General features: G+C 43.3%; 1 protein-coding gene across 1 annotated transcript in view; it reads right to left on the reverse strand.

The window, feature by feature from the left end:
- ANTXR1 (ANTXR cell adhesion molecule 1) overlaps positions 1-24,453 on the reverse strand; it is a 219,499-nt gene that overhangs the window by 95,777 nt on the left and 99,269 nt on the right. The window contains exons 11-12 of the mRNA XM_021699264.1: positions 20,231-20,300; positions 18,808-18,886 (exon numbers count right to left, since the gene is read on the reverse strand). Of these exons, the coding sequence (XP_021554939.1) occupies positions 18,808-18,886; positions 20,231-20,300 (149 nt within the window). The remainder of the gene's footprint in view (positions 1-18,807; positions 18,887-20,230; positions 20,301-24,453) is intronic.

Below are 24,453 nucleotides of genomic sequence, written 5' to 3' on the forward strand. Positions count from 1 at the left end.
CTGATGCCTCAAAGTCAACGGTTCAAACTGAGCTCCTTATTCTCCCCTTCAAGTCTGCTAGTTCTCCTCATTCAATGGCACTACTTACCAACCTAACCTCTTCTCGGATCTGTCCCTGTCTACTCCTCCTCAACACCGTGGATTAGGGTTAGAAACTTATTCTTTCTTTCCTGGACAGTGGCAGCTCTCTCTTCCCTGGTTTCTCCACCACTATCTTGCTACCCCAAATTCCATCCTCTACAGCAGCATCTAGATTCATCCATCTAAAATGTTGTTCTGATAGCTCTAACAGCTCCTCATTGTCTGCACGATTTCATAACATTTGAGAATTTGATGAAAGTGACACACCCCTTTGCCCAGAAATGTACACAAGTACACATTCAAGTTTACACACAAGCTCACAAATTCTGATGACAATTTTAGGGCATCCATCAAATTCCCAGAATCCATGATGGGTCCTTGGCTCGAGACCCTTCACAAAGAGGCCTCTCTTATTTCTCCAACCTCCTCTCCTCTCCACCTCCCTCCTCACACTTTGTGCTTTGACAAAAGTAAACGTGTGCACCCTCGCTCTACTCTTCTGTTGTGTTCTTCTCCCTGAAACACCCTTTCGTCCTTTCACTGCTTGGGTAGCTGTTTCTCATCTTTCACGTCTTAGCTCAGGCAACACCCGATTCATTCCTACCTTGCCTACTTATTGAACACCTACTCTGTGCTAGGCCCTCTACAAGCATGGGCAGAAAAGATGGACATAGTCTTCGTGATCACAGACCTTGAAGTTGAGTGGGGAACACAGACAAGAAAACATTACCAATGAACTCTGAGTTTGTGCTCTCATCTTACACGTCTACCTTAGCATTTACTGTGTATTATAGAAATGATATCATTATGGGCTTGTCTCTCTCACTGAACTGTAAGCCCCTAGAGGACACAAGTCTGAATTTACCCATCTTTGTAACATGGAGACATAGTACAGTGTTTCAAACATAAAAGGACTTATCACTCAAGTATTTATTAGGTGGGGGGAAATTAGGATTTAGCAGGCTAATGCCTTCAACCGCTAGTAGGTGGCACTGAAACCGATGTTTCCCTAGGCTGCTCACCCCCCCTCTAGGGCCCCATCGCTGGAAACAGCTCACTAACCTCACTGCAAAAAGCTTGGACTTTGGAATCAAGAAAAGATATTTAAATCCTAATTCATCTACTTATTAATATGTAGACTTTAAAATATTAATATGTAGACTTTAGATAAGTTGTTCAACTTCTCTTAAACTTCCTTTTCTCTACATATATGAAGTTGAGATAATTCCTACTTCCCAGGATTGATTTGATCCTTAATGAGATAAGAGGTGTAAAGATCCTGGCATATGGCCATCCTTCAATAGATGTGATTTCTCTTTCTATGCCCCCTTGCTTCTATGCCCACGTCATGTTCCTGTTGACGTGCCTGGGCTTGGTCTATGCGAATGAATTTGATTCCTGTAAACGGTCTCCTGCTAACTGTGGCTGCAGCTATGGTGTCAGTGGGTGGCCCCAGGTTAGGTATTTGGGAGACAACAGGCCCTCCGATGTCCATACCAGTTTCAAGAAAAGGGAAACCCATGGGGCGCCTGGGTGGCTCAGTTGGTTAAGCGACTGCCTTCGGCTCAGGTCATGATCCTGGAGTCCCTGGATTGAGTCCCGCATCGGGCTCCCTGCTCGGCAGGGAGTCTGCTTCGTCCTCTGACCCTATCCCCTCTCATGTGTTCTCTCTCTCTCATTCTCTCTCTCTCAAATAAATAAATAAAATCTTTAAAAAAAAAAAAAGGGAAACCCATGTGGGTTTTCCAATGGCAAATTTAATTGCCCTCATTAAAGGTGAGCAAATACTAATGTTGGTAAAACATAATCAAACGTTATGATTCATTCCTGCTACCTGAGAGGTAATCTGGGCTAGAAATGGCAATAAAATTAATAGACACCGAAGACACTGGATTCCTTAACCCACAAAGTAGGCAGTATAGAAAAAATATTAGGTGAGAATTACCTAAGCCCTAGTGGAACTCCTTTTAAAAAGTATGGCTATAAAGTAATGAGGCTGTTCTTGTAGTGAACATAGCAAAACCCCCACATCCAAGTGAATCTCATTGCCTCCAAACTTAGTGGCTTTGGACGCTGGAGACTCTCCAATGATATAACCATTGCTCAAAACAATCCTGAAACACCTCCCTTAGAACTGTTTTTGAAACCAATTTATAGTCACGTTTTGCTTTTCACCAAGGAGGTTCCCGGCTTGATTAGCTACCATTCACCAGACCCGGTTCCCACAACTTTTAGGGATTGTTTTCATTTCAAAGGATGATGTTTCCCTATTCCCCTATTGAGGATATTCAAATACCGTAACTTCGAAGTGATGGTAATTTCAAAGGAGTGCAGAGGATAGTTGGCATTGTGACAGTGTTGTTGGAGAAAGTATATGGCTTTCCAAGGTAAATATTTTGAAGGACTAGCAATCATTTGGATGTGCAAATTCTAGTTTGCTATAAATCTTATGACTTTATGCCTTATGTGAATAAAACCAGAAGGACTTAGATAAGCCATCATTGGTAATGGGATTGAGGGGAGACTGAAGCCACACTCCTTCAGATTCGAGCTCGGAGGTCCTTTGTCATGGAAGGACACTCCATCAAGATTTTTCAGCATCATCTTGGTCTTCTTGTCACCCTGAGCCAGTAGAAACACTTCATCTCACTCACAATGGTAAGGGTGATAATAAGTAAATCTTGGATTCATTCAGCACTTTCTTTCTCTCCGTAAAATGCGTAGAGCTTGTTAATCAAAACCAGTTTTTAGAGAATAATTCAGACAAGATGCAGCTCGTTAGTACTCAAAATGCCTTAGTTCCTGTGAGTGGGCTGTTGAAATAGGATTAGACAGAAAGTTCCTTAGTAATGTTCAAATATGATGACAATGGAAGAGAAAGGCTAATTTCTTATTTCCATTTTTTGTTTCATTACAGGGACTGGTCTCCTTGCCTTTAATGTAGCTTTTTATTTAAGGTATGTGCTTAATTGGTTTTCTTGGTCATCCCTCCCATATTAGTCAGCATCATTATTACCTATTATCAGCAAGTAAGCATACCTACTGTACCCTGTAGCTGTTGCCTTTGATTATAAACTTGGAAAGGTAGAAGCCAGGCCTATGATTTGGGTGGTGTCTCACATAAATAGATGCTTACCAGTGGTGACTGATTCCTCAAAACTATGTCTCTAAACTGAATTATAGAGTCTCTGGAAACCAACTAATCATTTTCTGTTGAGTTTCTAACATACAGTCAGCAGCAGGAGACACAGAAAGATGAACACAGTCAGACTCTACTCTTGTAAGATGTCATCACTGTTCAGTTAGAAAGTCAGGACTGATTCACGGGGCTCGCTCAAGGAGCAGCACAGGGTATGTGGAGTTAAACTTGAAATGATGCTGCAAACCACAGTGCTTGAACTCAGAGCAGAGAGAGTTCAGGAGGCTTGCCAAGGTCAGTGAGGCATCCTGGGGCAGGTCCAGGCAGCACTTGGCAGGCCTTGAAGCCACGGTGAAATTTGGGTAGGTGGAGAAAAAGAAAGGGCATTCCAGAAGGAAAGTGAAATGTGATCAAAGGCGAGAAGTAGGCACGGACATCACTTTCTTTAGAGTGAGGAGGTATGGAATGCAAATTTTTGATCATTGTCAAACATTTTTATCTATTAGGAATCAATGCATTCACAAATTTTAAGTCCAGCAGGTAAAGGTCAACTGAGGTTGACGATTGGATTCTATCAGCAGCAGCATTTGTTAGATATTCATTTAAGTTGAGTTTGTACCTTTATACACATTCTCAAAACCTTGAACTTTTAGATACCTTTTCCAATTCCATGAATTGGGGCAATGAAGGTAAAAGAAATTGCCTTAGCTGCACCTTTCATATTTCCTTGGCCTGCAAATGAAGCAGTTCTCCTGACACTGGGTTGTGTGTAAAAGAAACCCAGGAATATTTTAGTTGTCACTTATTCAAATGCTTTTTAATTTTTTTTTTTTTAAAGAAACAAAACATTAAGCCCACTGCTTTGGGCACTGACCAAGCTAACATCTGTTCTAGCAACCAGAGTAATGGCAAAGGAATGCTAGTTATAATTGCCTGTGGCGCTGACGGACTCTTGTTTTAGGGAGATATAAATTAAATCACTGACCTCTGAATTTCCTAATGAATAGGGGAGAAGATGGTTGCTTTGCAAAAGCAAAGGTGTTTATATACTCTTGTGGGACTTTGTCATTCTGCAGGAAGCAGAAGGAAGGGCTTGCTGGCTTTTGGGGAGTGCAAACAATATAAATCATGTCAGTCCCAAATAATGTCCTGATCAGAAGTCCCACAAATCATGTCCTGATCAGAAGCAGTCCTGGGACAGCTTGCGATTTGGTGCAATGTGTCCATAAATTGCCCCCCGGGGATAATATGGCCTGGGTTTGGCTGCTGTCTCCTGTAGTTCTGTAATAGTCTAGTCCATGGGTTTTGCCAATTTTGAACCATTTAAGGAGCTGGCAATTATTTCAGTGTTGGCAGAAAGGAGATCATTTGAGGCTCTCTCTTCTTTTTGGCCCTATTTCCCAAACTGTTAATCAATACTTCCCTTGCGCCTCCTTTTCTACTTCTGCCCTCCTTCTCCCCTTCTTCCTCCTCCTCCTTCTTCTTTCTCTCTGCCGCCCCCATCTTTCCCCCTCTCCCTCTCCACTCATACACACTTTTTGGACCCTATTTATTTATTTATTTATTTAAAGATTTTATTTATTTATTTAAAGATTTTATTTATTTATTTGACAGAGAGAGACACAGTGAGAGAGGGAACACAAGCAGGGGGAGTGGGAGAGGGAGAAGCAGGCTTCCCACTGAGCAACAAGCCTGATGCGGGGCTCGATCCCAGGACCCTGGGATCATGACCTGAGCCGAAGGCAGATGCTTAACGACTGAGCCACCCAGGCGCCCCTGGACCCTCTTTAAATTGTTCACTTCTTCCTACAATTGTGCCTCTCACACTAGATTCACTAATCCAGAACGCTCAACCCAAAAGACTCAAACATTCCGAATAGCTCCAACAACCCAGGAGTAGTAATGAATGGACACACTGGTCACTCACTAAAGATTGTGTACTGGGCGCCTGGGTGGCTCAGTTGGTTAAGCGACTGCCTTCGGCTCAGGTCATGATCCTGGAGTCCCGGGATCGAGTCCCGCATCGGGCTCCCTGCTCGCCAGGGAGTCTGCTTCTGCCTCTGACCCTCCTCCCTCTCATGCTCTCTGTCTCTCATTCTCTCTCTCTCAAATAAATAAATAAAATCTTTAAAAAAAAAAAAAGATTGTGTACTTAGGACATACACTTACTCTCGAGTTCTTATTCAGAGACTAGAGATTCTTCTTCTATATACAAATTGTAGAAGCTTGGTTGTCTGGTATCTGATATCTTAAACTGTCAAATTAGAAAGGGGGCATCTAGAACAGAAGACACATGTATAATACCAAGAAGTGAGTGGCCAGAAAAAGCAGAACCATAAACTTCAGATAAACCACAGTGTTTGGAAGGGCCAACAGCCTCAGAAATCGAGGGTTTCATAGTGATCTGGCTCATGATTAGGTCATGGCTCATGATTTTAGCTCATGATAAGATGGTGGAGAGTAACGTGTAATATACAGTATTTTACATTCATTTTTGTACAAAGGCTTCCATAGGAAGAAAGACTAAGGTGTAGGTGAGGGATAAGCTCAATCGACATGTGTTTTCTTGGTTCTCTTGGTTAACGATCTCCCTCCAGCATATCCCAACCTGTGACAGCAGTAAGTGTGGTCTGTGCCCCATCTGGTGATAACACAGTTCTTCGGATACACGTCTATTTTTCATCTCCCCTGCCCCCAGCTAATAGTTTTCTTTGTTACTTCTCTATGTGTCTTGTTTTCTATTCTGTTCTTACTTTCATACTTTTGTCCTTCTCTTTTTTTAGAGGGATTTACTCTGTTGTCCTCTAATATTTTGAGTTCAATCTTGGCTAATTGACTTACAAATTCCTTCTTTTCTAATACAAACATTGAAGGCTACAGATTTCCCTCTGAGAACCCCTTTAGCTGCATTCACAAGTTTTGCTATGTGGCATCTTCATAATTGACTAATTTTAAGTATTTCCTTCATAATTGACTAATTTTAAGTATTTCCTAATTTCCATGAGTATTCCTAATTTCCATTATGACTTTGCTTTGATGTCTGTTTAGTAGGTTTAGATGTCTGTTTGGTATTTCCAAAAATGTGAGATTTTCCCAACTATGATAAGCCCTGCAGTAGCACCACTGGCTATATGATAAAGTTGGCTATAATGTGGTTGGTGATCAGCTCCTGACCTCTTTCTATCCACCACTCTCCAAAGGAGAGAGGCTAGAGTTCTCTTTTTCCACAGTGGATGGGGTGGATGGTGGAAAGGAGGTGACTGATCAGTTTTGTTCAGCATATGTTTCTTTTATTTTTGACACAGTACAGACTGATGGGAAATATTTCATTGAATTTAAGATGCATCCTTGTAGAGAACTGATTATTTGATGAGCCATTAGGGAAAAATATGGCCAATTAAATGATGATATATTATTGATTATCTGAAAAGTCTCAATTTCAGAGATGTTAAAATGTGCAAAAAGTGTGTCTTAGAATTTATAAAATAATGGTATTTTTCCCATTAGTCTTATAATTGTGTAACCCCTATTTAATGCAACCAAAAAATTCTGGACCCTTCTTAGAACATTTTGCTCTAGCCTCATTGTGTGTCCACTAGATCATGCTTAATTGCATTATTCAAATCATTTGTATTTTATTAACTTTCCTTGGACTGCTTAATCTATTAATTACTGAAAGAATTGTATTTTAATCTCTTGTGGTGGTAGATCTATCAATTTCTCTTTGTAATTCTGTCAATATTTGTTTCATACATGCTGAGGATATGTCATTAAGTTCAGGCTAGAATTATACCAAGTAAAGTGTTCCTTTTAACATTATGTAATGGTCCTTTTTATACCAATAACTTTTTTTGTTTATCTAATATTAATATAGCTATACTAGCTTTTTGTTGTTATTTTTCTGATATAACTTTTCTCATGCTTTGATTTCCAACCTTATATTTTATTGAATGTATTTTTTATTGTAAACAGCATACAGTGTGATATTTTTTAAACACAATTTGTCTCTGTGTTTTTTAACTGCTGAGTTTGGTCCTTTGTATTTATCTTGGTTATGGATTGTTTGGATTTAGCTTTTATTTCTAAAAATAAATATTGCGATCTTATATGTGTTTATCACAGAGTTTCTTGAGAGCATAGATTCAGAAAATTTTTTTTTTCTTATTTATTCTCAAAACAAGGAAATTTCAAACTTAGGGCAAACATTCTTTAAAATACTTTGAAATAAAAATACTGAAAGTCAATTGCTCAAATATCCAAGAAAAACAAATCAGCTCCAATCCTCCAAAACATATTTGAAAAGATATGCATACAAGGGTTATCAAAATAGAGATGTTGGCAAACTATTTTTATTTCAGTTCACAAACAACATTTGATATCTGAATTCTGCATTCTGATATTCCTGTGGTCTTTTGCCTTTTCTAATGACAGTATGAGAAACCACAGGTCATCTTATTAAAATAATAATAATAAAAAGTACTAGATATTGTGAAAAAGACCTTGAATTATGTATGGATTTCCTGCAACTAACTAATAAAGAGATGAGAATGATTTATGACTAGTATATCAATTGTTTGTAAACGAGAAGGTGTGTTTTGAGGTTATTTGAAACAAGCAGTTCTCAGAAGGAGCTCAGAAGGAGCACACTTTGGTCTGAAGTATAATCTCTTTTGTATTAGGTGGAGGTTGGCCAGTTTGAATTGCACTAAGACAAACCATCTCCGGTGTCACCTGCAAAAGGATCTCATGTTTATTTTCAGAATATAAAAGCTAAACTCAGTTGTTATACTATATAGGACTGCTAATGTTTACCTTACTCCTTCACCAGCTTACTTTTAGTTTTAGAATTACAGACTCTCAGCGCTGGAAGGAGTCTGAAAGCTAAGTCCAACTGCCTGTCTGAGGCTTGAATGGCATTTACATAGTTCTGCCAACTTGTCAAGTTGCTGTGCTTGAATACAACCCGAACAGGGAACTCACTGCCCCTTGAAGCAGCCAATTACGTAGACCATTTTAAAAACTGAGCCACAAACTGGCTATCAGCCTATTCTACTCCTTGGATCTATACAATAAAAGCAGACACTCTTGTCTCAGGACAGCCCTCCAAATACTAAAAACAGCCATCAAGTCTTCCTTTGTCTCAAGCCAAAGAGTCCCAATTCCGTAGAATATTCTATGTAACCTACCATATTTGGCAATACTTTTCAAATATTCAGTTTCTCTAGGCTCTCCCTTGAAGCGTCTTGGTATTTCATACAATACTTAAATGAGATTTTACCTCCACCAAGTTCAGAGGTTCTGTTGCTTCTTTAGTCATAGATACGATACTTTCGTTAATTCAGAAGCCAGAGCCTCTTTGGAAACCACATCACTGTGCTGATTCTTACAGAGCTTACAGCACAGGGTAAGGACTAACTCTGGATATCTACTGTGTACCAGGCCAACTATTGAAGGACCAGGATTTCAGCCCCCACATCGATCTGATCCCAGAGCCCATGTTTATTCCCACTTTTCTTCTCCAACTAGTCTTTCCCCTGTGTTTTGTTAAACCACATCTTTCAAAGGATATATTACCTATAATTACAGCAATAATAAAGTAAAGGCCATCCTTTTTCAGGGCTGAGTACTAAATGCTAATGAGTCACTTGTAGCCCTGGGGCTGTGGGTTGGCCACTTTTGGTACAAAGTTCCCTTCAGATAGCATAAAAGTAATGGAGCCTATTTCCTTTCCAAATGGACAAATTTATAAATCAATGGCATGCAACTTAATGTTATTTTGTTAATATACTTGGAATATGCAAATGATGGATTGATCTTCCTAAAATAATGCTTTGCACTTCTTTTGAATGACTTCCCATTGTCCAAGCTCCACCTCCTGTCTGTCATTTAAATCCTCTTCAAGGTCAGCCTCCTATTTCCCCTCTATCTAGTCTCCTCTTACTCTTCCAGGCTCTGTGAACAGACGGGGGCTAAATGAACAAAGAGAGAGGTGGGTGTGGGAGTGAATTGGACAGGAAGTTGAATAATGTTAGGATGAAGAAAGCTATAGGGTAAAGTCAGAGTGTGGGTCCTGGCCCCACCCTCCTTGACTAGGTGTTTAGAAAGGACTTGTCTTCTCCAGGGGCCATGTCTTAGAATTGAGAAACAGTTCGGGGAGGGTCTTGTTGGGAAAAGGACACTCATGGGATAGAGGTTTTGGGCTGAGTAAATCATGAGCTGCCTACTTGTTCTCCCTGAATTTCTAGAATGATTTGTCCAGCTCTCTCTTGCAAGAAGGTGGAGAACACCTTTTTGGGTAACTGGGACATAGTCCACTAGGTCTAGTAAGTAGACACTCCTCAAAGTGTGTAGTGCTTATGTCAAGTGACTTATCCGAAGGCCTGTGTGGAGGTTCATGAGTTTTTGGAACGGATGGAGGAATTTCTGGGCGCCTGCATGATATTTGCCTTTTGTACCCCAGAGTGTAAAATATATACCTCTTGGAGTATATATTATGTCTTGCTGCCTATGTTGTGGGTTCTGGAGGGCATGCAGGTTCTTCTTTGGGTCCTTAATATTTTGCCTATAGTACTATTTTAATACACATTGATCTTGATATTTGGCCCCATTTTTCCACCAACAACTTCCTTCCTACACATCTTTCCTTACTGAAGGGACGCACATACTTACGGGGTGTTGGTATGAAGTATCCCAAAGATAGCTACCTATTTTGATTTATGGACTGTTTTGCTCACCTTGGAAAAGAAATAGAAGAAAATAGTCTTCTCTGATTTCTACTTTTTTCTGAAGAGCATGCAATAATATTTTACTATGTTGGAAAGCGAGATTGCCACTCAGCACAGGCTACTGGACTCATTCCCTACCAAGCTGGTGAAATTCAAGCACTTTTGGCAAGGACAGCCATGCCAACTGTCTGCTTACCTACATAGTCCTATGACTTCAAAACCAGGCTGGATTTGCATCTTTCCAAGTTACTTCAAAGAAATTAGTAACAGGATTGAACTGATTTGCAAAGTGAACCCGGGAAGGTGCCGAGGACAGAGCTCTGAAGGCAGTTCTGGGACGTGGTCCTTACCCCCTCTTTGTAGCCTCTCCTGGGTAAAGCCACCACAGCCTCCATCTGTGAGGGCCAGCACATCCCCTTTGGAGCCAGCCCTGACAGAATGGGTGAGCTGCCACAGCCTAAGTTTCTGATATTTCAGTGTGAGCTCACGCCATGCCAATGCTCCCCAAGTCACGACTTTTTTACAGTTACTTAGATTCTTTTTTTTTTTTTCCTGAAGATAAGAGGCATTTATTTCTTGAATGAGGAAAGATTGGAAGTTAACATGAAAACTGCATCATGTATGACGTTTACATTAAATATTAAAGAAACTCCAAACTGTGGCAGATAGGGAAGGCCTTTCCAACTGGTCCCTGTTGTTTTGTCTCGGACCTGTTCTCCTGATACTCCATCCCAACCAATCACAGCCACAGTGGTCCAAAACATGCCTTTACCCAGGCCATACCTTTAGCAATTGCCTACTCTTTCTTTCTGAGTTCACGTATCGTCTCTTCTGTTCTCAGATTCCCCAGACACTCTACTTCATGCTCTCACAAGGCATTGCTCAATTCTCTAGTTAAGAACTTATCACATTGGGCGCCTGGGTGGCTCAGTCAGTTAAGCGTCTGCCTTTGGCTCAGGTCATGATCCCAGGGTCCTGGGATCGAGCCCCGCATCGGGCTCCCTGCTCCGCAGGAAGCCTGCTTCTCCCTCTCCCACTCCCCCTGCTTGTGTTCCCTCTCTCGCTGTGTCTCTCTGTCAAATAAATAAACAAAATCTTTAAAAAAAAAAAAAAAGAACTTATCACATTAAATTGCAATTCCTTCCAGACTTGTCTGTTCCCCAAGTCTTACATCTTTGTGTTCTTTGGGCTTACCAAATATAGTTACCTAGATTCTCTATCAGTTGCTATGGTTTCTGCCTCAATCCCAGCCTTGTGCTGTAGACCCTCCATGGACCGGCAGCCTCCTCTGAATCTTGATCCAGTTGAATGGGCTATTTCTAGATCCCTTCTCCTGGTCTGCACCCTTGGCAAGAGTCTTCTCCTAGTGGAGCTGGTGCTGTTCTGAGGAGGTCTTTGACTACTGCCCTGTCTGGGTAACAACTATGGTTGTAGTTTCTCAGCTGGCAGATTTGTCCCTCTTAAATCATGCCCAAGCTCGCCATGCTCCTTGGATGTGTACATTGGGTTGCTGGCCATCCTCTTTGGAGGACTATCTCCCAACCAGCTCAGTGGCCCCTGTTCGAATCCTGCTGTATTCTGACTCTCTTTCTCTCCCACCAGCAGGTGCCATCATGATCTCAGCATGACCCAACTGAGTTCATTCATTCATTCACTCATTCAGTTACCAACTTTCTGCTGAATACTATGTGCAGGCATTGTGCCAGGTGCTGGATTGCAATGGTGAGCAAGACACAATCTTTGTTCTTTCCTCAAGAAGCACATGCACTACACTGTGCATGGGAGGCAATTTTTCTTTTCAATATCTGTGTTGTTGTTTTTTACTCCAACTCTCCAGTTGTGCCCAACATATAACCTATCTCTGTATGGTAGCTGGAGGCCCACTCTTTTGTGAGACATTGGGAGCCATAAAATGTTAAAAACAATACTGATGCTCACTGGGCCCTCTCTTCCTGCAACGAGGAGCGACAATTCTGTGGCTCACTAAGCCTTACTGTGAGAGGTGGAAGCAAAGGGGATACTTGGAACGTGGAAAAGGGGCATTTGGAGAGACAGTTTTATAGTCTTCGCTTGGCAACACCAAAGGGAGACGATCCCTAGACTGGTCACACTGGGCTAAAATTATTTTCAGCAAATTCTTATTTTTGTACCAGAAAATACTGTCCAAAAGAAGGAACATAAAAGAGAGGGTCTGATTTTAACATCTTGGGATTCTTAAATGAATGAGGTTGGGAGTGAATCAAAAGAATAAATCATTTTTTAAAAATAAATTTTAATGATTTTTTGTAAATTTTGGAGGACAGTTTGTATCAGGTAAGCATAATAATAAGAGTCTTATGTGTTTAAGATTTACCTGGCAAGCTTATTAGAATGCAGACTCCTGGGCTCCCTCCAAGAAATTCTGATTCTTCAGAGTTTCTCAAACTGGTATGACTGACATTTTGGACTAGATAATTCTTTGTCATGGGTGGCGGCACGCCTGTGCATTGTTGGTGTTTCTTTCTCTCCCTTTCAAACAAGTATCAGTAGAAAAATACCACTAGTTTCAGAAAAGAACAGTCTGAATTCATGAAAATCTGAAGGATGAAATGGTTAAAAAAAATCCTTGGGAAATAACACCACGTTCATCCCCATAACAGCAGGTTCAATCCCCATACTCCCAAACCATGGCGAGTTGTAGCTACTTCAGGGGACGCTGGAAGATCCAGTCTGTTGTGAACTCCCTTCCTGAAGTTGCATTTCTCTTCTGCACGGAATGGTACCTCCTCTGATCAAATGCCTCCAGACAGTCTCGGCATGATAGACCATTTTAATAATAATAATAGGAATGTTTATGTGGTAACAATGCAAAAACTTTAGTAAATACTTGTTTTAATTCATTCTTTGAAATAGGCTAAGTATTCCCCTAATGTTCCTGTTTCCTTGGTTCATTTACTGAGAAATTCTTTTTTTCAAAAATAGTGAAGAAACTGCAGCCTAATCCTATTTGACTTTCTACCAGATCTAATTTACTGGTGTTTCCCCTCGTTATCCTGCAGGCAACATCTTCACAATTTTCCCCAGCCTCTTCCTAAAATACAAGCTTATCATGGACTCAAAAGGAATCATAACTCTTAATCAGGGAAACATTGCCTGTTTATATTCTACAGGGCATGAGCAGCAATTTTTTTTTTTTAAGATTTTATTTATTTGTTAGAGAGAGAACACAAGCAGGGGGGAGCGTCAGAGGGAGGGAGAAGCAGGCTCTCCACTGAGCAGGGAGCCCCACGCGGGGCTCGATCCCAGGACCCTGGGATCATGACCTGACCCGAAGGCAGACGTTTAACCTAGTGAGCCACCCAGGCGTCCCGAGCAGCAAATCTTTTCATGAGACAGGCCATTGGACTTCTATTGGCAAGGAAAGAGAATGTCAATAAACTGGTAAGCAGCTGTCATTCTTGGACAGCCCACCAGGTACCCTAATATACTTTGCCTTTAATCTTTGCAACAACCATGCAAGACAGGCCCAGAGACGGGCTCAGGTAAATGTGCCAACGAACACCCTACAAAGTGGAAGGGTTAAGATCTGAAATTAGGACTTCGACTTCATGTTCTGTATTCTTAATTCCTCCGTTGTGCTACAATTATAAAGCCGTTGTTCCAGTTTTGATGCCTCAGGGCTGAGTTTGTTGCATTTTAATTTTTATTCAAAAATAATTTCTTCGAACAGTGACTTGACATGGGTCCTCTCCAATTTGCTCAACCTTGCTGCCACTTGTAGCCCGGCTGCTTTTCATATAAAGCAGTAGGGGGAAAGACAGGTTCTCCACGGATTCAGTGTTGAGTTTAGAACCTTATGTCAAACTTCAGGTCTCTTTCCTTTTTTCAAAGATGGTGATTCTCTAATACACTGGAAACCAATATCAATCAAATCCTGATCATAATTAATAGGAAAGGGTATCAGCTGGGCCTCATTGTTACATACAGGCTGATCGAGGGCAACTACTCCTCAGAGAGTAGTTGCCAACCTGAGAAATGGCCCCAAATTAAGAAGGTACCAGAAACTGAAACAAAATGAGAGGAAAAGAAAAAAAAAAGTTATGGTTTCCGGGAGGGACCATGAATTAACTGTGCTCTCAGGCATATCTAGTCCTTCCTCAGGTTGGTTCTCTTTAGCCGACAGCCTCTTCCTGCCTCTTCACCTGAAATTATCATTTTTCAAATCACCATTTGGGTTGTCTCCTCCGTGAAGCCCTCATGTCTCTTCCTGAATTTGCTCCTTCCTCCCCATTCTGAAATCCTACAGCATTTACACCTGGCTCCCACCATCTCGTTCTTTATTTACACAGTCCTTTATATGTTTGTTGAGCTCTTTCTCCAAGTGGATTTTACGCTCCTTACGGGTAACAACTTCGTAAAATGTAAAGGGAACAGTGATGACACAGTAGGACTTCAAGAAATACTTGCTGAGAGATTCTCTGATTTTTATACACTTTGGTTGGGAAATTATAAAATTTGAAGGGATTTATGTAAAAGAAGACCATCTTTCATGAAAAATTCTTTAAGGTGCTAACATCTGCTTGCTTTGCTTTCAAAAAGACAAACTTCTTTTAAGTATTTCCCCTAGGGCAGCACCAGAGTCGTGATGTTCCCCGCTGTGGCTAGAGGCTGGGGAAGTAGAGGGACGCAGGCCAGTTGAGACTCTAAAGATGGGATGTATTTACATATGCTGGTGAAAGGACTTTGGATGTTTGACCATTTTCTAGAGTCCGGGAGTCCTGGAGCTCCACAAAGTTTACCATTTGTATAGGAATCTTTTAGCTCTTGGATGGAAAAAACTCTTTCCTGTAAAACTTCATGGAATTTCTGCTCCTGGCAGGGACAATAGTTATTCATTGTGGATCTTGAAAACTATGGCATGGTTGTCCAAATGGGCACCAAATAAAGCGAGGAAAGAAAAGTCTCAACTACATATTTTAAAATTATTTTTGGTTCCAGGTGATGGACGGGGCAGGCTGTGACTGGCATCGACAAGACTAAACCCTTTACTCAGACCCAGGGGATCACTTCTGATCTAAAAACCTTGTCCTCCAAACCAGCTGCCGAAGAAACAAACGCAAGTCCAAGACCTTACTTCATATCCTGAATGGCCACACATTCCACCTGTGATGGCTTCAGTCTTTTAAATTTGAGCTTCTGTGGAGGGTCCTATTGGGGATTGGGATTTTCTGTTTGACTATAGACCCATTTTTTCCCCCTAGATGATTTTGACCATCTCGTCTGCCTCCTTTCAATCACCTGTGCTTGGCTGAGTGACAGACATGGACCCCTAAGGATCCATCTTATCTCAGGAGACTCCTTTTATTGTAACAGGCCTCTGAAGTGGGAACCAACTCTCTGGAAACAATTTCCAGTTAGTTCAGTAATTTTGACTAAGCTTCTACTATGATAGCAGCTAACATTTATTAAGCACTTACTCCCTACCAGACCTTCTACCAAGCACTTACCATCTATCATTCCGTTTAATATTCACAATGCAGCAAAGAGAGATAAAGTATTATTATTCTAATTTTACAGATTAGGAAATTGATGCACAAAGGGGCTAAACACGTTGGTCAAGGCCACACAACTAGTTGACCACAAAACTGACCTCCTGATTTTCCCCCTCCACCCCAAATCTTCTCCTTCACTCTTCCCCCTGTCCATTGAGGGCAACTCCATTCTTTCAGGTACTTAGGCTGAAGCCCATGGGACTATGCTGGACGCCTCTCTTCTCAAGCCCTACATCCAATGCTTCAGGAAATCCATCAGCTTTGCCTTCATGGTATATCCAACTCTGACTGCTTTTCTCATCTCCATTGCTCCCTGCTGAGTCAAGCCAGCATCATCTTTTGCCTGAAATATTGCCATAACCCTCCTAACCAGTCACAGTCCTTCCATCCCTGTCTTCCCACGGGCTGTTCCAGCAGCCAGAGTGATCTTTCAAATCCAAGTCAGCTCATGTTGCTCCTCTGTGCAAAAGCCAAAGTTCTCACAAGACCCTCCACTCTCCATCCCCATGACCTCACCATCTCCCGCTCGCCTCCCTGGATCTCTTCCATCGACAGACCACCAGCTTTCCTGCTCTTCTGGATCACACTGAGTGTTTCTGGTTTTGAGGTCTAAGCCCTGGGGCCCTCTGGTTGGTATGTTCTTCCCCCAGTAGCCTCACAGTCAGCTTCAAAAATGTCTCCTCAAACGCATCTCTGTTTATATTACCCTCACTCAAGTAGTACCAAGTCGTCTTACTTGGCTCTATTTTTTCTGTAGCATATATTACCTTTTGACATAGTGTGTAACTCATTTGTTATGTTTCTTGTTTCTTGTCTGCTTTCTCTCCCTCTGCCCTTCTCCACTAGACAGAGAGCTTTGTCTGTAGTGTTCTCTGATGTATTCCAGGGACCCAGGACAGTGCCTGGCACATTATACATGATCAATGGATATTTGCTGAATAAATGAATGAATGGTCCTAGATCTCAAATCTTAGGGTGTTCATAATTTTGTTGTAGACATGTGGCATTCTCAAGTGAAGAGGGCAATAACACAGAAGATGTAATGAGGTGGTGTTTGTCAAGGGTCAAGTGAGCAGAAAACTTAGTGACGGGCACTCAGGTAAGGGAGATATAAGAATGAGTTGGAAAGATAGAGGGGACTTAGCTCTGAACTCTTTTTATTCCACAGTACAATAGTAAGGACACCCTTTTTTCTTAGCTTATGGGCCCAGGACTTAAGCCATAGTCCTAGTCTTGTAGCTGCCATACCACAAGTTTGCAAAACTTCCTGAGACATTTCTCTTCCTCCTCCCCATGCCCTTGTGGCCTCAAGGGCATGGCTGTTTCTCTGTGGTACGGTCAGACATAATGAGAAATACAGGCCCAAACTGCTGGATCACTCAAAAGCAGGGAGGAATCTGGAATGGAATTGTTATGTTTGGGGTATTTTAATCATTTCCTGCAGGTTGGCAAGTTTCAGAAGGGTCAATTTCTAAAAGAATCAGGCGGGGTCCACTTAAAGAAATTTCACCGTTTCTCCAAAAGGTTTTCATATTTGGTCTCCGGATTTGATGTTCCACTGAGGGGTGCCTGAGACATGGACCTTTTTCAGTGGTGACACTTCTCTGTGACAACCCTACTTCCTTACTTTGGTCAAGTAAAACTTTTCTGTCATCTATACTCATTGCACTGGCTTACCCTGCTTTCAAGAAAACTGATTTGCTCCTACCACAGGATGGAAATGTGTGTGTGTGTGTGTGTGTGTGGGTGGGGCACAGGGGGCAAGTTAAGAGGGAAAATTGTCCAACATGAGGCCGGACCTCCTGCTTATTTATGAGATGACTCTTTTTTTATTTTATTATGTTATGTTAATCACCATACATCACAACATTAGTTTTAGATGTAGTGTTCCATGATTCATTGTTTGTGCATAACACCCAGTGCTCCATGCAGAACGTGCCCTCTTTAATACCCATCACCAGGCTAACCCATTCTCCCACCCCCCTCCCCTCTAGAACCCTCAGTTTGTTTCTCAGAGTCCATAGTCTCTCATGGTTCGTCTCCCCCTCCGATTCCGCCCCTTCATTTTTCCCTTCCTACTATCTTCTTTTTTTTAACATATAATGTATTATTTGTTTCAGAGGTACAGGTCTGTGATTCATCAGTCTTAAACAATCCACGGCGCTCACCATAGCACACACCCTCCCCAATGTCTATCACCCAGCCACCCCATCCCTCCCATCCCCCATTTTGATCTTGTCTGACTTCAGGGCATGCCTGCTATCTCTTGTCCATCTGAGACAGTGTTAGGGAGACAAGCCCCCATTACCGAAGGGTTCTAATGACATGTCCTCCAAAGCCCAGGCAGGACGTGACCATAGTATCTGCCCAAGCTGACCATTAGGTCAAACACATTAGCCTTTAGAATGATCCAGTGGAAAAAAGTGCATCTGGCTAGAACTCCTGACTATTCAGACAAAGGTTACTTTGGAACTGCTCATGTTAGGGGCTGACTCTGCAGAAGAGCCCCTAAGCCCTGGCAGCCCTCTGATGGGCTGGGCTCTGAGATCCTGCCAGCAGGAGAGAGCAGCTACACTGGCCGAAGGCCCGCCACCTGAGAACCTCCCCAGGAGGCCTTGGAACCCCCACTCCCAGCTCTGCTTCAGTTGGTCTGGCACGAGGCCTGGACCTCGCCATTTTTTTAAAAAGTTGTTCAGGTGGTTTTATGTGTAACCAGAAATAAAAACCACCTGCCATTAAGGACCCCGAGAGGTGGTGTCTGAGCTGCTGGTGGAAGACAATCCACTCCTGCCTTACAATGCCTGTGGCATAGCACCCCCTGCCCCCACCCTGCTTCACCAATTTTCCCTTTTCTCCTAGATTATTTCCACAATCACATAAACAAGCTGCAATTTCTCCCATTCTAAATGAGACTCTCCTTATATTCCACATCGCCCTTTAGTTACTGCCCTATTGCCTGCTTCTGTTTAGGGAAAGGCTCCCTAAGTTGTGCTTTCTGGGTGTGCCGTCCAATTTCTTTCTGCACTCTTCCTCCTAGACCCAATCCGTCCGGACATCCCCCCCACTACTGCCCAGACTCTGGCCCTGTCTTAGCATCTGGACACGCCGGTGCGTCCAGGTCTCACCCTTGGTCACAGAAGTGGACCAGTTGGAGAAACCCAGCACAGGCCTTCCCGATACCCTCTGGGGGTCCTGCATGCCCCCAATCCAGCCTACAGCTGGCCCTGCGGGGCTGGGATCAAAGCTCAGTGAACAGAATGCAGAACCAGAAACTTCCAGGCAAATGAGAATGACAAATAGAGCCTTCAGGAAAGGGAAGGCGACGACTTACACAGCGTGTGGTGGTGATGATGACAGAACTGGAGATGAAAGAGAGGCCATCGTTCATGCTGACCTGAAGCGCGGCTTTCCTGCAATGACAAGGAAAGCAGAGACACTCAGCATGGTGCGCAAGGAGCAAGGGGCCATAAGCCGGATGCTTAAGTCCCCTGCAGGCTCTGCTCCTAACTGTCCCGGGGACCGTGGTCTCTTCCCCTGGGGGCCTGAGGGGGTCTCTTTTGTAAAATGTGGAGGATGGCTTCTAGGGCCCACCCACACGCTCTAACATTCTAGAAAGATGTCGGGATACCCTTGGCTGGTGTGTCAAGGTATTGCGTTCAGATCGTCTTACGTGGTAGCGAATTGCATTGAACCAGCAAAGCCTGCTACCATTTAATTTACCGGTCACATTGTTGTAGAAAGAAGTTTTCCCAAAACGTGGCTTGAGTCTGTGGGCATAAACTTGTCAAACTGTAAACCTAATGTTCTGTTGTGGTTACCGGGGCTCTCTGTGACTGATTCTGATGAGGGGGTTTGCTACCGTCCCGACAAGCTCACGGAGGTACAGCAGTGGATGACTGACCTTCTACCCTCCTTCCATCTCTGTGAGACTCACTGAAACCTGAGCTTCTGCTTTGCTTGTCTTTGGCAGTATGGACACAGGGTTAGTTTGTGGAATCAGTGGACTTGAAGGTCAGTGTTAGGCAACCGGACTTGGAGGCTTTACAGTTAGAACAAATGATTGAAAGCAGAAGTTAGATGGACATGTTTAGTATTTTTTCCTCAAAGCCACCATTCTCTCTTCAGCCTGTTACAACCATGTTTACGGAGAAGGGAGTTTGTGTTCTCTGACGAACACCCAGCAGATATCCGATGCCCTGCAGGGGCACAGAGGAAGGAGCACTGAGCTTGGCCCAGAAGTCTGAATCCGGGGTCTTGAACCCACTCTTCTTAACCCCTCTGAACTTCCTTTCTGTGTTTCCTTATGGTCTAAGGAGGAGATAATCATTCAGCAGAGCAATTACGACAGGGCGAGATAATGTGTGTTGGGAGGGTTTTGGGAAGTGTCAGCACTAGAAAGGTAGCTGTGATTACGTGAGACATACCTTTGTTGGAAACTAGACCCTTCCACTACGGCAGTGTGACCTTGGGCAAGCTATTTAAATTCTCTCAGCCATAGATTCCACATCTGTAAAACTGGGATGACGTGAGCATCTGGCTCTTTGGGAGCTTGGGAGGATAAAGGGAGGTACTCTTTATAAGACATCTGTCCTGGTGCCTTGCTCACCCGAAGCACTGGCACCATCATCGTTACCTGGAGAGGTCTAGACAAGGCTGCGTGACAACAACGAAGAAAGACTCTTTCTTCTCCCTTTGTCCCCTCTACCTCCTCTCTCCTCCCTGGCTGTGAGGTTCAGTTACCGGTGGAAACTTACATGCCAACTTCTTTTAAGATAGGTGCTGGACACAGCAAGTAAGTGTCTTCCACAGTGAAGGGCTTCTCATCTGTAAAAAGAAAGTCACCGGATTAAGAAGAGTGAAGCAACTTTACAATTTCATGTTCAGTGACTCCTAGAGACCATCCACCAAATCCTGGGAGACATGAGAAAAACAGTAACTCTGAAATAGACACTGGTCTTGAGCCATAAAATCCACTCGAGTGAATGAACTTTAAGGTTCTCTTGCTAGAATACTAGTCCTTGACCTCATACATCCAACTGAGTCAATCAGTGAACAAATAGAGACTGAGCCCTTACCATTGACCAGGCATAACTGAGGGGAATCCAGAAGATATCAGACTGGTCCCCAGGGAACTTCAGGTCTGAGTCTAGTTTGAGAGAGAAGCCACATTCATGGAGAAAGTTTGTTGACACAGCATTATTTATAATAGCCAAGACATGGAGTGAGCAACCTAAGCGGATGAGTGGATAAAAAAATGTGGCATATGTATATATATATATATATATATACAACATAGATTATTCAGTCATAAGTTAGTAAGTCTTGCCATTTGTGACAACATGGATGGACCTAAAGGACACTGTGCTAAGTGAAATAAGTCAGACAGAGAAAGATAAATATCTTATGATCTCACTTATATGTGGAATCTAAAAAAGAAAAAAAATGAACTCATAGATAACAGAGAACAGATTGGTGGTTGCCAGGGGGTGGGGGATGGGTGAAATGGGTGAAGGTGGTCAAAAGGTACAAACTTCCAGTTATCAAGTAAGTCATGAGCATGTCATGTACAGCGTGGTGACTATAGGTCATAATACTGTATTGCATGTTTGAAAGTTGCTAAGAGAGTAAATCTTAAAAGTTCTCATCACAAGAAAAGAATTTGTAATTATGTATGGTGATGGATGTTAACTAGATTTATTGTGGTGATCATTTCGTCTTCTATACAAATATTGAATCACTAGGCTGTACATCTGAAACTAATATAATGCTTTTTGTCAATTATATCCCAATTTTTTAAAGAAGAAAAAGCTTTCTGACACATACAAGAAGTAGCTAAGCCAAAATATTATTTAGCTTCAGAAGACAGAGAGCTCTCTTCAGGTGGGTGACGTGGTAAGGTGACAGGGAACACAAAACTTGAGATGTGCTTTGGCAGAGAGATTGGGAAGAGGCATTCCTGGTGGGAGGAATGGCATGAGCAAAGGCAGAGCAAACAAAAGATATATTCTAGGGTTGGAGGTAAGTAGGATTTGAAAAGATCAGTATAGGAAGAAATTTGGTCTAAATTCTTTGCGTGAGAACGTAGGAATTTGGACACAGGCCTATTAGCTGTGAAAAGAACTTTAGAGGTTTTTGGGAAAAAAAACTTGAAGGGATGATTTTGGGAGTTTCGGCAGATATAGCTGTGAAAGATGGAGGCGAATGGGGGGACTCTAGAGGTGGGAAGTTCTTGCTCTTACTCTATGGGTGAAAAAAAGAAAGCTTTCATCTCAAGCTCCTTAAAAACTTCATTGTGTCCCAGGTTCTGGGGCTGAGAAGTTACTAACTGTAGTCAGTATATAGTATTCATGCCTTCATGATGCAACATTTAAGGGTGCATGCTCTGTACCAAACATTGTGGTAGGACCTGCGGGGGATATGACGATGAATAATATGAATCCCTTTAACCAAGCTGTGAATAAAATGCCTGCCCTAGAAGAAAGGAATACGTGTATAATTGAAGGATGGTATTGTGCTATCAGCATTTGTTACAAAACGGATGTCTCTAATGACATTGGACTGTGGCTGACACTAAACACTTGCTTGAGTGGGGACTAGGAAGGCTGGCGCCCTCTGCCTGGATTGAAGCACCAGAGCCACCTGGGGTGAGGGTTAGAGGACATGTCTGAGTGCTAAGCATGGTGTCTCCATGGAAGGAGGAGGAAGAGAATGGTCCATTACAGTCTTCTCTGATGTCTAGGGAGATCTGCAAGTGGTGAACAGTTAGGGAGGTTATTCCAAGTCATTCACTGATCATTCATTCATTCATTCAACAAATATTTATTAAAGGCCTTCTATGAACTGGAGACACAGGCTTGGAGAACAGAAACATGGTTTCTGATTTCATGGGTTTTGTAGGAGCCGCAGGGGAGACAGTTATTAAGCACTTTCATTTTTATTAAAAAATATATTCTTTCGAATGTCTTCTATATGTCAGGCATTGTGCTAGGCCTTGCAATGAACAAAACAGATGAAAGCACCTTGCTCAAGGAGCTGACATGCTGGAGATGACACAAGTTACTATTTAACTATAATCGTGGTGAGCGCAAAGAAAGAAAGAGAAGGAAGGTCAGGAAATGCTTCCCTGAGGAAAGGCGATATAAGCTGAGACCTGTGGTCAGGCGAAGAGGACACGGAGTGGGACAGGCGGCTCTGCAAAGATCCTGGGGCAGGAAGGAGCCCAGAGCCTTTGAGAGCTAAAGGAAGGTCAATAAGGCTGGTGAATTTGAGTGAGACAGTGGCTCAAAATGAGGCTAGAAAAGGCAGCAGGACCAGATGACCAAGGCCTTGTAGGCCATGGTGGGGCTTTGGGGATTTTTCCTAAAAACAACAAGTATTGGAGGTCCCTCCTCATATGTAGAATTAACCTTCACAGATCATGGAACATTGCTGGAACAGTGGAAGTGTGTTGAATGAAACTAGGAAGCTTATGATGACATTGGCAGATCACACAATGCCTGAACTGAGCATTTTTATTTTCAAGATACTTCCCAGCCTCTGGTGATGATCATGCCAGCAAGACTAATGCAGGCCATGCTGTGGGTCGGCGCTCTCCATGCGCCTTGCATAAGCCACATCACCGAATTTAACCTGCTAGCAATGCTACCAGGGAGGGATATTATTCCCTTCATTTGAAAGGTGAGGCACAGACATAGAGAGGTGAAGAAACTTGCCCCATGTTACACAGGGGAGCTTGGATCCACACCCAGGCAGTCTGGCTGTTGCCATGCTTTACCTCCTTCTACAACGACCGTGTGAACCGAGGCAAGGCAAGGACATTGGGCTCATTTTCCAGATGCAAAATGGAGGCTCAGAGAGGCGACAACGACCCATGGTTGCACAGCAAGTGAGAGGCAAAGCCAGGACTGGAACTGAATTCTCCATTTTTCCTCCCTTGCCAAGAGCCTCTCCATTCCAGGACAGGTTTGTGTTAGAGAATAAACCGAACGCGGGATAGGCATGGCTGACTAGAAACTGTTATTTATTTTTTCTTGGCCGTGGCTTATCCTGCAGCACATGCGCTAGCAATACCTGGGAGTGCAGATGCCTGCCCATGGAGCCAGCCCACGGAGCCAGCCCACGGAGCCACGGGGCAGCCACAGAGTGGCCACAGGAGGCCCCGGGACTCTTGGCTGCACTCTGTGGGAAGTGCTGGCCACGTAGAGGTGGGCACCCAAGTCAGAGACGGTGCACTGCAGTGACACAGGAGACTCAGGGCCCGGCATGCCCAGGTGGCTGTTAATGCCCACGCACCTTCCAGGGCCTTCTCTGCAAAGCTCTTCCCCGCCCTCCATTCCAACTGGAAAGGAGTGAGAGGACAAGACTGGCCTGGGTCACTTAGACATTTCTCTTTGCCTTGCCTTCATTTTCCTTTCCTGCCTGAGAGACCAAATATTTCTGGAGCGAAGCAGAGGAAAACCTCACCGGGAGGACTGAGGACGCTTCCGGGGGGCTGTAACTCAGGTCTGACTCCGCCTTCCATCGGTTTATCAGCCTCTGGGGCTGTGGGCCCGCTCTGGGGAGCTGGCATTTTCTGCTCTGAGAGGGAGTGTTTGGTTTGGAGCCTGTTTTCACTTTACCACAAAAATGAGTGACTTTTTTTTTCTTTCTCTCTCTCTCTCTCTCTCTCTCTAAACAAAGGAGGGCCATTTGGTTTCCATAACTCAGATCATCTGACTCCTTCCTGGAACGTCCTCTTGGGAAGCAGGGCAAAAGCCTGCCCCCTCGGCTGAGCCACGTTTGGCTCAGGGGCCATGCCAACCTTACTGCTGCCTCCGCCAAAGCCAGTGGTGCTGGGATGTTGGTGGGACCGTAATCCACTCCGAGCACGACCGAGTCCCAGTTCCTCTGTCCACTGGGCAGCGATTTCACTGCTGGTTAGCCCTGAGTGGCCAGCGGGGTGGAGACCAGGAGCTAGGAGACCAGCACTTGGCTCTTG

Source organism: Neomonachus schauinslandi, chromosome 10, assembly GCF_002201575.2.
Source record: "Neomonachus schauinslandi chromosome 10, ASM220157v2, whole genome shotgun sequence".
NCBI lineage: Eukaryota > Metazoa > Chordata > Mammalia > Carnivora > Phocidae > Neomonachus > Neomonachus schauinslandi.